The 13,433-nt window shown below is 52.7% G+C and overlaps 3 gene segments (V, D, J or C); all 3 read right to left on the bottom strand.

Moving 5' to 3' along the window:
• Positions 1 to 577: 577 nt before the first annotated feature.
• Positions 578 to 2,548, bottom strand: LOC123377544. The segment is given in 4 exon segments: positions 578 to 689; positions 844 to 878; positions 2,106 to 2,419; positions 2,503 to 2,548. Coding segments are annotated over 4 exon segments (507 nt in total).
• Positions 2,549 to 7,799: 5,251 nt separating this feature from the next.
• Positions 7,800 to 8,865, bottom strand: LOC123378006. The segment is given in 2 exon segments: positions 7,800 to 8,708; positions 8,799 to 8,865. Coding segments are annotated over 2 exon segments (375 nt in total).
• A 741-nt stretch (positions 8,866 to 9,606) lies between these two features.
• On the bottom strand, positions 9,607 to 10,446 carry LOC123378005. The segment is given in 2 exon segments: positions 9,607 to 10,101; positions 10,192 to 10,446. Coding segments are annotated over 2 exon segments (375 nt in total).
• Between the last annotated feature and the right edge of the window lie 2,987 nt (positions 10,447 to 13,433).

The following is a 13,433-nucleotide window of genomic DNA, read 5'->3' as shown; positions in this document are numbered from 1 at the left end:
CGGGCTTCGGCGGCGGGGGGCTCCCGCCGCGGGTCTTCGGGGCACTTTGGCGGCGGGTCCCGGAACGGAAGGGCCCCCCCGGCCGCCGAAGACCCCGGGCCTCCGGAATCCTCTGGGCGGCCCTGGCCGGGGAAGGTCAATTCTAGTTTATTGGCCAGAACCCTCCAGCCCATAATCCGCACTCCAGACTCCGCGTTCCCACTGCTCTTCGCTGAGGGCTCAACTTCTCCAGTGACTTCGCTGGGAGAAGGAGGGAGCCTTAAAGTGGAGCGTGTCTGATCAGAGAGTCACTGGGGGCGTCCACAGGGCGAGGGCGGAGCCAGCTGACCCTCCCTCCCTGCTCCGCTGAAACACACTCTGGGCATCTGCTCCCTGCAATAACTGATTATTGGTTATCGATAACTGAAAGGATTCTCCCTTATTCCCCTCCTTAGTGCTGCCGGATGGTTGGTGGGTACTGAACAAAGCCGTAGAGATGTAGCTAGAACACCCATTTAAATCAGGCTTGCAGGTTCAATTGGGTGAGTGCCTGACCCGCATCTCATTGCATCGCTAGGTCCCTTCTGGTACCAATGTTTTAATCTGTTTGAATGAATGGGCCAGAACACCAGCTATAGTCAGTCGGGGTAGCAGCCTTGGGATCCAAGGAGCTTCCAGAATTAATACCTGTGAGGCTCTGACCCCAGAACGATTGTCCATCTGTCGGGTTTGTCCAAAGCTCAGTAAAGTCAGGGAGAAACTCTTCACACTCGATTGCAATGGGAATTGGATCAGCCCAGAAATGCATTTATCTTCCTGAAGCTGGCAGACGCCCTACTGTGAAACCGGGTAAGTCAGGGTTTCTCAAACCGGGATCCCCGCTTGAGTAGGGAAAAACCCTGGCGGGCCAGGGCGGTATGTTTACCTGCCCCGCCCGCAAGTCTGGCCGACGGCGGCTCCCACTGGCTGCGGATCGCTGCTCCGGGCCAATGGGAGCTGCTGGAAGCAGCGCAGGCCGAGGCATTTACTGACCCCTGCTTCCTACAGCTCCCATTGGCCCGGAGCAGCGATCCACGGCTAGTGGGAGCCGCGATCGGCGGGACCTGCGGGCAGGGCAGGTAAACACACCGGCCTGGCCTGCCAGGGGCTTTCCCTACACAAGCGCAACCCCTGTTTGAGAAACCCTGGGGTAAGCGTTGGTCACGGGGAGAATGTGGGTGGGAATGGAGAGAGGGATCCATTCAGGTCTTTATAATCACATTAGCTATGAAAACATTCGCTTGCATAGACCATTCAGGTCACACATTTCTGACTGATAAATCCTGAATTTAGCCCTTTCCTTGGGCAAGTCTGATTTATGGGATTTCCCCAGCAACATCATCTGGTAAAATGTGAACAGCCAGTACCGAGGAGCTGCCCATTTGTGGCCTGGATAGAGTGAGCCCATCGACCTAGGGCACCTGCTCCCTTTCAACTCCCAACCTCCCTGGGTGAAATTTGCATGGAAATCCCTCGCGGGGGTGGGGGGCGAAGGGTTCCTGTTTAAATACAGGTAGGTTAATGGGATTACACTGAGAGAGGAGTTGGGAGGATGAGAGATCCGCTATGTGACATGGCCCTAGGTTCTCACACCGGATGGATGGGCGTTGTTGATGAGGCCCATAGACGTGTGACAGTGCGCAGGGCAGGGAGTCGATTAATAATATCAGTTGTTTAACACCTTTGCGCACATAGAACAAATATCCAATGGTCGATAGCATCACTGGGGGTAGCCCCGTGCCTGGTTCTGGCTGTCAGTGTTACTGGCTTTGTTTACTGGCTCCCCCCCCCAGCCCCCGCGCGCTTTTAAGAGTGTGTAGAATGGGAGTCTTGATTTGCACATAGAATTGATTAAAAATCAGAGGGAAAGGTCCAGGTCCAGCCCTTTTCACTCAGGAGGGGACCGGCCCCTGAACCTGTGCCTTGGGTGAAGCTAGGTTTGGCCAGAGCAGGGCACCTTGACATGAACACGCTGTTTCCTCTTTTCAGTTTCCAGTCCCGGGAGTGTCAGGGTCTCACCAGCTGGGACTTTCCCTGCTGACCGCAACGGGAGGTTTTTGTCTGAGCTCAGCCCGGCTTCGCCTCACTGTGTCTCTCGCACAGTAATAGCGGGCGGTGTCCTCGGGCTTCAGGCCGGTCATTTGCAGATACAGCAGGTTGTTGGGGTTGTCTCTGGAGATGGTGAATCGGCCTTTGACCGCGTTGGCGTAATGCACAGTGCTGCCGGCCCAGTAGCTTATAGTTGCGACCCAGTCCAGGCCCTTGCCAGGAGCCTGCCGGACCCAGCTCATCCAGTAGTCACCGAAGGTGAACCCAGAGGCTTTGCAGGAGAGGCGGAGAGAGTCTCCGGGCTTTTTCACATCCCCTCCGGACTCCACCAGCTGCACCTGGGACCGCGCGCCTGGGAATAAAGACAGGTTACAAACACATTGGTATTACAGTCAATAACTCAATAGTCTGCAGGGCATTCAGGGGCTAACCTACCTTCCAGAGCTGCTACAATGAAAACGAAACGGAGCCAAATCCTCATTTTCCCTGGTGCTGGAGGGGAAAGTCCTCAGGGACTGGCTGGTAACTGCACAGACCCAGGGGCTGCGGATTGTCTCTCCGTGTGCAGCCTGGGCAGAGGGAGGGACAGATTTAAACAGGAAACTCTCATCCCGATTTGCATATCCCCCTACTTATAAGGCACACAAACCCGCTCCCTGCATGCTCGGAGTTATTTGGCCCATGGCTCTAAGGGAGGGAGTCGGACTGGTGCTAACTCTGTGCCTGGGCAGCGCCCAGTGCCTGCGGGGCAGGGCCGGCTCCAGACCCCAGAGCGCCAAGCAGGCGCGTGGGGCGGCATTGTCCTGCCAGGGCAGCTCCCGCGGACCTTCCGCAGTCATGCCTGCGGGAGGTCCACCGGAGCCCCGGGACGAGCGGACCTGCCGCAGGCATGACTGCGGAGGGTCCCCTCTTCCCGCGGCTCCGCTTGAGCGGCGGAATTTCTAGAGCCGCCCCTGGTGCGGGGCCATCCTGACCACACTGCTGCACAAAGAGCTCCCTTGAATCCCCTCCCATCCCTGCAGGTGTAAGCATGGGCGGCAGGTTATATATTTGTGTGGGGCCCGGGCCCCAGCAATATTCAGGGCTGGGCGCCCTGCTCCAGCAATAGTTGGAGCTGGGTCTCTTCCCGCCCCCCCCCCGGTCCTGCCTGGATCGGCCCCGGCCACCGCAGGTCTCCCCCCGCCGCCGCGACCCTGCCTGGAGCAGGTCCCAGCCCCCGCCTGCCACCCCCCCTCCGCGTGTTCCCCCCCCTCCGCCGCGTTGTGTTGCGTCCCTGCCTGACAGAACGCAGCACGCCTCTCTCCTGCCTGCTGCCCGGAGGGCTCCCAGCAGATTTGCTGTCTGCTGCCGCAGGGTCCTAGTGCCTGCCCACCGCCAGTACTGGCAAGGCAGGCTGCCCTTACCCTGAGCCTCTCCAACCCCAAACCCTCAGCCCCAGCCAGAGCCCTCATTCCCCCCGCACCCTAATCCTCAGCCCCAGCCCTGAGCACCCCCACATCATGAACCCCTCATCCCCCCGCACCCTAATCCTCAGCCCCAGCCCTGAGCACCCCCACATCATGAACCCCTCATCCCCCTGCACCCTAATCCTCAGCCCCAGCCAGAGCCCTCATCCCCCGCACCCTAATCCTCTGCCCCAGCCCTGAGCGCCCCCACATCATGAACCCCTCATCCCCCCGCACCCTAATCCTCTGCCCCAGCCCTGAGCGCCCCCACATCATGAACCCCTCATCCACAGCCCTCACCCCACACTCCAAACCTCTGCCCTAGCCCTGAGCCCCCTCCTGCATCATGAACCCCTCATCCACAGCCCTCACCCACAGCCCAACCCTCTTCCCTAGCCCTGAGCCCCCTCCTGCATCATGTACCCCTCATCCTCAGCCCCACAGTCCTCACCCTGCACTCCCTCCTATCCCCAAACTCCCTCCCCCTTCCCACACACCCCTTCCCAACCCCAAACTCCATCCCAAAGCCTGCACCCTTCACCTCCTCCTGCACACCCACCCCCTGCCCCAGCCCAGAGCCTGCACCCAGCACCCTTCCTGCACCCTAATCCCCAGCCCAGGATCTGCACCCCAGACCTCCCCCGCCGAGCCCCCTCCCAGAGCCTTAGGCAGGTGGGGGCGGAGTTGTGGGGGGCAGAGTTGGGGGCGGGTTCTGGGCCCCACCAAAATTTTTACAAACTTGCCACCCATGGGTGTAAGGGCTGAAGGGAATGGAAAGCTCCACCACGGGCTTTAGGGGACTGTGGACCAGACCCTTAGAAGGAAGAATATCAGGCTGGTGAGCAGGGCAGCATCATGTGAACATCTGGTTTTCTGTTGAGGCCAGAGGTGTTTGTGCCTGATGTGTTCGGTCTATAGGGGCATGTTGTTTTTTTTCAGAGAAATTTGAGAGTATTTCTATCCATCCCCCAACAACCCACAGAAGCATCTTGGCAGTCATCACTTTTAGGCACCTCCGGAAACCCAAGTGCTAGTTATTACACCTTGAACAAATGAGTCCCCAAATATTCTTCTTGTGCAGCCTGCATTTTTACTTCAGTGTCCGATCAGTGCCACGTTTAACCATGTGAGTGCTCAAGTTGTTGCAGCTTTTTATGGACACGTGATCGAATATGGGTGCAGAGATCTGAAACCAGCTGACAGATTTGTTAGCACTCTGCCTGTTGATCCTGTTCTAAGAAGGACAATTCTGCAGTTTGGATTTTTGGATTAGCCCTACCAGGATTCCCCTCACGGTGTGTCACGCACAGTAATAGCGGGCGGTGTCCTCGCCTTTCACGCCGGACATTTGCAGATACAGCTCACTCTTGGGATTATCCCTGAAGATGGTGAATCGGCCTTTCACTGAATCAACGAACTACGTACTATCCCCGCTAGGGATAATATAAGCAGCCAATTCCCAGGAGCCTGCCGGACCCAGCTCATGCCGTAGCTGCTGAAGGTGAAGCCGGAGGCTTTGCAGGAGAGGCGGAGAGAATCTCCGGGCTTTTTCACATCCCCTCCGGACTCCACCAGCGCCTGGGACCGGACACCTGCAAGTAAAGACAGATTGTAAATATCGGTATAAAAACAGCGATAATTTAATATTCATCTAACTCCGCCAGTTATTCAGAGGTGGAAAATACCTTATAAAGCATCTACAGAGAAAATTAAAAGGAGCACAAATCTCATTTTTCCTGGTGTTGAAAGGGAAAGTTCTCAGGGGACTGGCTGGTCACTGCACAGACCCAGGGGCTGCGGATTGTGTCTCCGGGTGCAGCCTGGGCAGAGAGAGGCACAGATTTAAACAGGAAACCGTCTTCCTCATTTGCATGTCCCCTATAAAATACACACACTCTTGTTGCCAGTGATTTGATTGATTCGCGCTAGGGCTCCAGGTGCATGAGTGAGACTGTCCCGTTCTGTGTATCTGTGCAGCGCCGGGCACAGGGTGCTGGGGTCCTCCTGACACTTTCGGACCTCTGGGAGGAATGAACAGCTCCCTGCAGTGACTGAATTTCCTCACCCAGGACCTGAGGGCCTGGCTATTGTGCGGCGATATGCGGGGAGGGGACTCCTCTCTGGAGCCCTGTCCCATGAGGAGAGGGGCCATGCAACGTCCGGCCAGTGGGGTCAGCTCTGCGGAGGAGTCGTGTCCCAGGGATCCACTGAACACGGAAGATTTAACCTCCCACTGGGTGGGATTTGGGACGGAAGCCCCTCCCCTTTCCCTTCCTTCCTAGAATTGACCAGCTGCGTTGAAATGATCCATGACACTTGGAACACGATCTTGTATTAACTCCGCTGGCTGTTAATTGCACCGCGTGACCCCTGGTTTTTGTATGTGGGGGAAAGGGTAAATAACTAATTCCCTCTTCACTTTTCCCACCACCATTCATTAGTGTATAGACCTCTGTCACATCTCCCCTGGAGTCTTCTTCTTTCTAGATAGATAAGATAGATAGAGGGGTTTATGGAGATAGATAGATAGATAGATAGATGGGGTTTATGGAGATAGATAGATATATTAAATTAGATTAGATTCAGCAATTACAATATTCTTCAGGGGCATTTGTAACTCAACTTTACGTGCTACATCACTGTTTATATTTCCTGCCATGGTAGCGTCAGACCAATGATTCCTGCAAGAAGTTAGGGAATATAGAACATGAAAGGATTTTATGCAGTGCTCCGGACGTTTAGTCAAATTCTAACTATTTCATCTACTCAGTTCTGAGCATAAATCGGTGCCTTTGACATAACGTTGACTATTGGGGTTAATTCCTGTCTTTTCTTAAATTTAGTCATTTTAAGAGCCAAACACAGTGTGAACTCACCGTTGGTTTTGGTGATGGGCTTTGTGACTGGTCCAGTCTCTCACACAGTGAAACCGGGTCTCCAGATGCTCGTTTGTAAATCCAGCCGGCCCCTGGGATTGTCTCGGGAGACAATGAATCGCCTCTTCCCTGAATCGGTGTAGTGTGAACTCTTTCCCTTTCGCCCTGGAGACCCCGATCCAGACGCTTCCCAGGAGCCTGAGGGACCCAGCACTGAAGTTTAACCCTGAGACATTACTAGCGAGGTGGAGTCAAAGGGCACCTGCAGGTTTTCTATGTGCAAATGAGTAGTTTGTGTAGGTACAGAGTTAAAAAATGATGTTTTCCAACCCTCAATGCCCTTTTTCAGGCGTGTCTCCAAGGCTGTGCTGTGCTGTTTTTTCATTGCTGCCTCCCTTGCTGGACGGGAGAAGGGGACTGAAGGGTTAAAATCCATATGCACTTTATATAACAACCTGGTATATGAATTGTATCCAGCTCTTTTCCAGACCCAAAGACCAGAGTTTGGTCAGGAGACCAGAGGCCTAGCAAATAGTGATTAGCTAAGAGAAAGCTGGGTAAACAGATAACCGCCTTCGCTAAGATATGCTTGGTCAGTAGAAATGACAGATGTTGAAGCAATAACTAAATAATTATGTTTCATCTAATGTTTCAGATTGAACAAAGGATCCCTGTTCCTATTGTGTCAGTCTCTTCTGTAGGGAACGTTCTTTGCACAGATCCAACCTTGAGTTTATGAAAAGTTGGCACATGTCAGTATAAGATATGGCATCCTTCCAGCTCCCTTCCCAGGGACCAATGCCTGCCTTAAGACATAAAGGGGACAATCTTTATTGCCATATACTTTCACTGTTCCTTTGCTTTAACCCCTAGGAATGTACCTTTTGGACAATCAAAGGAGTTGCTCCATTCCTATGGACTCCAAATAAGAATTCAACATATATATATATTATACTAATAATATTTTATCAAAGTATTAATTAAATGTTAATTTGCTAACTTGAGACCATGGGCGGAGACATTATGTAACCTTTTAACCATTGGCTAATGTGCTATCTTGTCTTGCTGCAAAACCTATCCCGGGGTGTGGAACTGCCTACCCTATCACTTTCCCCCGCCCACGGAAAATCTATATATTCTATTGTAATCAATTGATTGACAGTGTCTCTGAGCCTAATAAACAAGGTGACACTCCGCCAGTGCTGTGTGTAATAAACTCCTATGCTTGACCTCTACACGGTGTGGATTTATGTCCTTCAGGGACCCTGCATCCCACCCCCTCTCTGTCTCTCATGGATCCCCCCATTTTGTATTATTATTAAAAACAGAAAATAAATATTTGGGGGGTTATTTCTTTATTCATTTAACCAAGGATTTTTTTCTCCTAGGAAAATGCTCCTTGTGCCAGAGAAGCCTGCATTGGTGGAAACATTATTCAAATAAACAGACAAAGAAACAAAAAACAAAGGAAGAAAACAAACAAATCGTGCGTTCTAGTGCCAAAAGCTGAGAGATCAGTGTCTTTCTGCTGGAATGTGTCACTGACAGGGTGACACTGAGCGGAATCCCAGCACGGTGAAGGGAAAAGGGTCCTAGAGGGAACCGGAATGAACCAGGTTGAGGCTCTATAGCCTGTGTTATGCAGGAGCTCTGACTAGTTTCTCATCCTGCTCCTTTCCGGCCTTTATGTCTCTGCATCAGTGACTGTCCAGGACACTGTGAGTGGGCTCAGAATTTGCCCCCGGCAGAGGAAAGAAAGAGGAAGGGACCCAAATATTTTGTTCTCTCTCCTTTGTGGGAACTTGTGTAAACTCTTTGATCTTCAGTAAAATCAAAACAGGAGGAATAAGAAGAGTAAAAAGGGGTTGTTGTTGCTAGACCTCTTCCCATAACTGATCTCATTTTCACTTACAGATCTTGGGCGCCTCTAACCCGCTTCACTAATTAGGCAGGGAGAGGTTGCAGGGAGAGGGAGAGGTTTCTGTCTTAGCTCAGCCGGCTTCCCCTTTCTGTGCTTCCCCCGCACAGTGATACCGGGCGGTGTCTTCGGGCTTCAGGCCAGTCAGTTGCAGATACAGCAGGTTGTTGGAGTTGTCCCTGGAGATGGTGAATCGGCCTTTCACTGCATCAGAATAGTAGATATTTCGCCCTCTGTTGCCGATGAATGACACCCACTCCAGTCCCTGCCCGGGAGCCTGCCGGACGCAGTGCATATTGTAGCTGCTGAAGGTGAAGCCGGAGGCTTTGCAGGACAGGCGGAGAGAGTCTCCGGGCTTTTTCACATCCCCTCCGGACTCCACCAACCCCTGGGACCGGGCACCTAGGAAGAAAGACACAATAGAAATCACATAGAAAGAGCAATAGTATCACATTCACCTGACTGTGCAAATTACTCGGGAGACAAAAATACCTTCCAAAGCTGCAAAAATGAAAACTAAGTGGAGCCAAAGCCTCATTTTCCCGGGTGCTGGAGGTGAAAGTTCTCAGGGACTGGCTGGGGGCTGCGGATTGTGTCTCCAGGTGCCAGGGGCGGCTCTAGACATTTCACGCCCCAAGCACGGCGGCATGCCGCGGGGGGCGCTCTGCTGGTCACCGGAGCCGCGGGACCAGCAGACCCTCTGCAGACATGCCTCCGAAGGTAGCCTGCCTGCGGCCCTCCCGGCGACCGGCAGAGCGCCCCGGGCGGCATGCCCCCAAGCACGCGCTTGGCGTGCTGGGGCCTGGAGCCGCCCCTGGGTGAACCAGTGTGGTCAGATGGCCCCGCACTCGCTGGGCCAAATAACTCTGATCATTCAGGCAAAGGGTTTCTGTCTCTCCTATAAGCAGCGGAATATGCAAATAAGGGTGAGAGTTTTCTGTTTAAATCTGTGCCTCCCTCTGCCCAGGCTGCACCCTAATGATTCCAAGCATTCTGTTCATTGTTTTGACCCCCACTGCACATTCAGTGGATGTTTTCAGAGAACTATCCACAATGACGCCAAGATCTCTTTCTTGAGTGGTAACAGCTTATCTAGACCCCATCATTGTATATGTACAGTTGAGATTATGTTTTCCAATGTGCATTACTTTGCATTTATCAACATTAAATTTCATCTGCTGTTTTGTTGCCCAGTCACCCAGGTTTTTATAGAATGTATTCTGAAGCATATAAGGGTTTATGGGGCCCAGCGTGTTACTCCCCCATCCCACTCACAAGGTGCCGGCCTCGGGATGTCTGCTGTGTGTGGCACTAGATTTGGCTAAAAGGCTGAGTAAAGTTTAATCATTTCAAGCGGAATACACTCCGGAACTTGTCTCCTGTGAGAGCCCAGCGCCCGGACTGTCAGTGTCACAAACCAGCTGGGACTTCCCCTGCTGACCGCAACGGGAGGTTTTAGTCTGAGCTCAGCCCAGCTTCGCCTCGCTGTGTCTTTCTCTGACACAGTGATACCGGCCGGTGTCCTCGGGCTTCAGGCCGGTCAGTTGCAGGTAGATCAGCTTCTTGGAGCTGTCTGTAGAGGTGGTGAATCGCCCTTTCACGGGACTTCCGTAATGTGTAGTTGCTCCCTTAATTGCTGATACCCACTGCAGCCCCTGCCCGGGAGCCTGGCGGAGCCAGTGCATCCAGGCGCTGTCTATGCTGAACCCTGAGGTGGTACAGGTCAGTCTGAGGGAGTCTCCGGGCTTTTTCACATCCCCTCCGGACTCCAGCAGCTGGACTTGTGACCGGACACCTGGAATAAACGCATGTTAAAATCATGTCAGTGCGAATTGCCAACAATCCATTCCGCTGACTCCCCTTCCCGTACAAGGGGAGAAAATACCTCCCAAAGCTGCTGCAATGAAAACTAGATGGAGCCCAAGACTCATTTTCCTGATGTGGGAGGGGAAAGGTCTCTGGTGGATCAGTTGGCAACTGCACAGACACAGGGGGCTGCGGATTCTCTCTGGGTGCAGCCTGGGCAGAGATTTAAACTGGAAACTCTCACTTTTATTTGCATACGCCCCTCCTTATGGCAGATAAAACTCCTTCCAGTGAATCATTGAATGAGTGCCCTGGTCTGTTCATTCCCTCTGGGGCACCTGGCACTGGTCAGTGTGGGAAAACAGGACAGTGGGCTAGAGGACAATTGGTCTGACGCAGGCTGGCCCTTCTTATGATCTCACACCTTGGTCTGGGGGCCTAGTGCTGGGGAATAAAAGGATTGGGAAAGGTTTGAACTCAGCAAGGGTTTAACAGACTCTCACCCTTTGGTGTTGCCCCAGCAGCTAAGTGGCCTATGCTCGGTCTACAGGCCCAGCCTTGACACCCCTGAAGCGGACACGACTCTCCTCTTCGCAGTCAGGGAAGTGACTTTAATCGCTGCCAGGCTTTCTGCGCTCTCACCTCTCCACATTTGCAGGGACAGGCAAGAACCGATATCTGACAGGTGTTTGTTGGTGTCCAGTTCACAAAAAAACAGAAACAAAAAACGTTGAGAAACCGTCAGTTCACTGATTGCCCCGCTCCTCCCCAGACATCCCTTTCTGATGTTCTGATATTGGTTTTGAAAGCGCGGGTTTCATAGTTTCACTGGGTGTACAGTGTTGTTCTGTTCTTGTCATGGCTGGGGGCATCAGCCCAAGAGCAGATGTATCGAAAGGAGAATGAGGACCCCATGCGAGCAGCCACCAGACAGGGCCACCAGCCCTGCGCTCTCTCCTCCTAATTCCCTCTGACACCTCCCCTCCTGGGTGCTGCTTCTCTCGGCACGATCCCAATAAGCCCTGAACGGACCCTGACTAGCCCACTGCCGTCAACACCAACACTTGGTACTTCCCTGGAATTAAGGGCTACCAGTTGAGACCTTTATCTCCACGGTCACTGTATTAAATTGCTGGACCTACATTGCCGGCTGGACCTTTAGCTCCGCCCTCGGACAGCAGCAGAGATTCTGGACTGTGATTGTCAATCGTGAGGTTGGATCCCTTATCCATGAGGCCCCTTTGAAAATCCCAACCCCGCCTCATGGATAAGGGATCCCACCTCACGATTGACAATTTATTATTTCTCTTGAGACTCTAGGAGAGGGGGGTCAGACTGTCTCTTACTGGAGGGGTGTGGTGGGCCCTGCTCAGTGCGGTGGGATCCTGAGTGTATTTTGTATAATAATAATAATGAATAATAATAATTAATAGATCCCCTGGAAGAGCACAATTCCATAGACTCAATTTTAGGGCCTGTTTCTGTCCACATTACTTGGTGATGGAGGATTCTCAGATCCTGGCAGAGTTGTGCTGCATAATGGGTCAAATTATTTGTTCGCTTTCGATAAAAGAAAGGAAGGAATATTCATAAGATAGGGTGAATCTCAGCTCCGCAGCTCCGGCGCTGGGAGAGAGTTGGGACTGATTCCCCTTCCCAGCAGTGACCGGCTCCACTGAACTGTGCGGTGACCAGAGGGGAATGTTCCCCCGCAGGTTTAGCCATATGGAGAAGGGGCCAATTGCTTCGCTCCCTGGAGATCCCCCGTTAACTCCAGTGCGAGGCGAGTAGCGCTTTGCTATGCACTGGGGTGAGGGACGTAGTCAGGACATCAAAGAGTTAATCCGCGATGTCAGAGTTTTCGGTCCTGAGGCCCCTCCCCCTCTTGAGCCGAAGACAGGAGAGTTTTGCTTGTATCATGGCTTCCCCCATGCGGCAGGCGCGGGAAGTTCCGCAGCTCTGTTTTTTGTACGAGCATCCACAGGTTCACTCTCAGGGTATGTGTAGCGCAGTGATCCTGGGCGGTGTCCTCGGGCTTCACGCCGGTCAGTTGCAGATACAGCAGGTTTATCCCTGGAGATGATGACTCTCCCTTGAGCAGCCGGGGAGTACCAGTGGCTTGATCCATCCGTCCAGGGCCAGGTCTAGGTTTTTTGCTGCCCCAAGCAAAAGAAAGATTTTGGCTGCCCCCCCCACCCCAGTCCTGGGCTCTCCCCCGCACTCCCCTGCTGCCCCATCCCTGGGGTCTCCCACCCACACCCCCATGCCACCCCTGCGCTGGGCTTCCCCCTTTTCCTCACCAGTGCCCTCCCCCACACTCCCCTGCTGCCCCAGCCCTGGGCTCTCCCCCGAACCTGCACCCTCCTGCTGTCCCAGCCCTGGGTCACTGGCAACTCGCTTCCAGGGTGGGTCATTCAGCAGGAATTTTGGATGTGCAGGGAACACAGACAGGACTGGTTCCCATGTGGTTACAGAGCTGCAGTAAAGTGGAACAATTTTCAGCTTGTGTGATTGGAGGATATCTGGATGCATATTATAAGACTGTCCTCCATAAATGAGGAAAAGTTGAGGTTCCTTTATTATTCTTTTGTTCCACTCTTTCTTTCTAAGGGGAATTTGCCAATGTAATATCACTGTCTTCCTTTTAAACAAATAAAACTTTTTTTTTTTTTTAAAAAAGGCAATGGCTGTTGAAAATAGCAATTCCAGTCCTAAAAACCACTGGGAAGCATTTCTTGCTCAATTGTATTATACTTTTTCTACCACAAGTTACAGTGGGTCAGTATATTTGATTTGGGAGAAATGAAGTAACAGGTTCCCAAATTGAGCTTGAGCACTCCTGACTTTTGAGGTGTTCAAATCTGGAAGTTGGGTGCTAGAGTCCCTTTCTGAATATTAGCTAAATCTGGAAAGGAAAAGTCAATTTCTGCTTCCATGGCTCAGAAGTGGAAATCCTCCTACGGTGCCTGGTACTGTATCTAAAGCTGCCCAGGTACAGTAGAGCCTCCCCTCCCTTACTTTTCATTTTAAATTCTAGTGGGATCCACATACCTCCCTTGCTAGGCTTCAGATAGAGAGGGGAACTGTCCATTTAGTCCACCCAATTCCTTCTTTGGGGGCTGCAAGGTGGGGTCACATCAGAATCCCTAATCCAGTCTGGGGAAGTCTGCTGCCTTCAGATATCTGGGGCAAAACCTACTGCTTGGGCACAGTTGTTCCCCGTTCACAGTGCCACCCCTTTCAACTCACAGCAAGCTGCAGCATGGCTCAGCTACCTCCCTCCCTCTCCCTCCCTTTCTTGTTGACAGCTGCCAGGGTATT

Source organism: Mauremys mutica, chromosome 9 (genome assembly GCF_020497125.1).
Source record: "Mauremys mutica isolate MM-2020 ecotype Southern chromosome 9, ASM2049712v1, whole genome shotgun sequence".
NCBI classification, from domain to species: domain Eukaryota; kingdom Metazoa; phylum Chordata; order Testudines; family Geoemydidae; genus Mauremys; species Mauremys mutica.
This window is presented reverse-complemented; position numbering and strand designations above follow the sequence as displayed.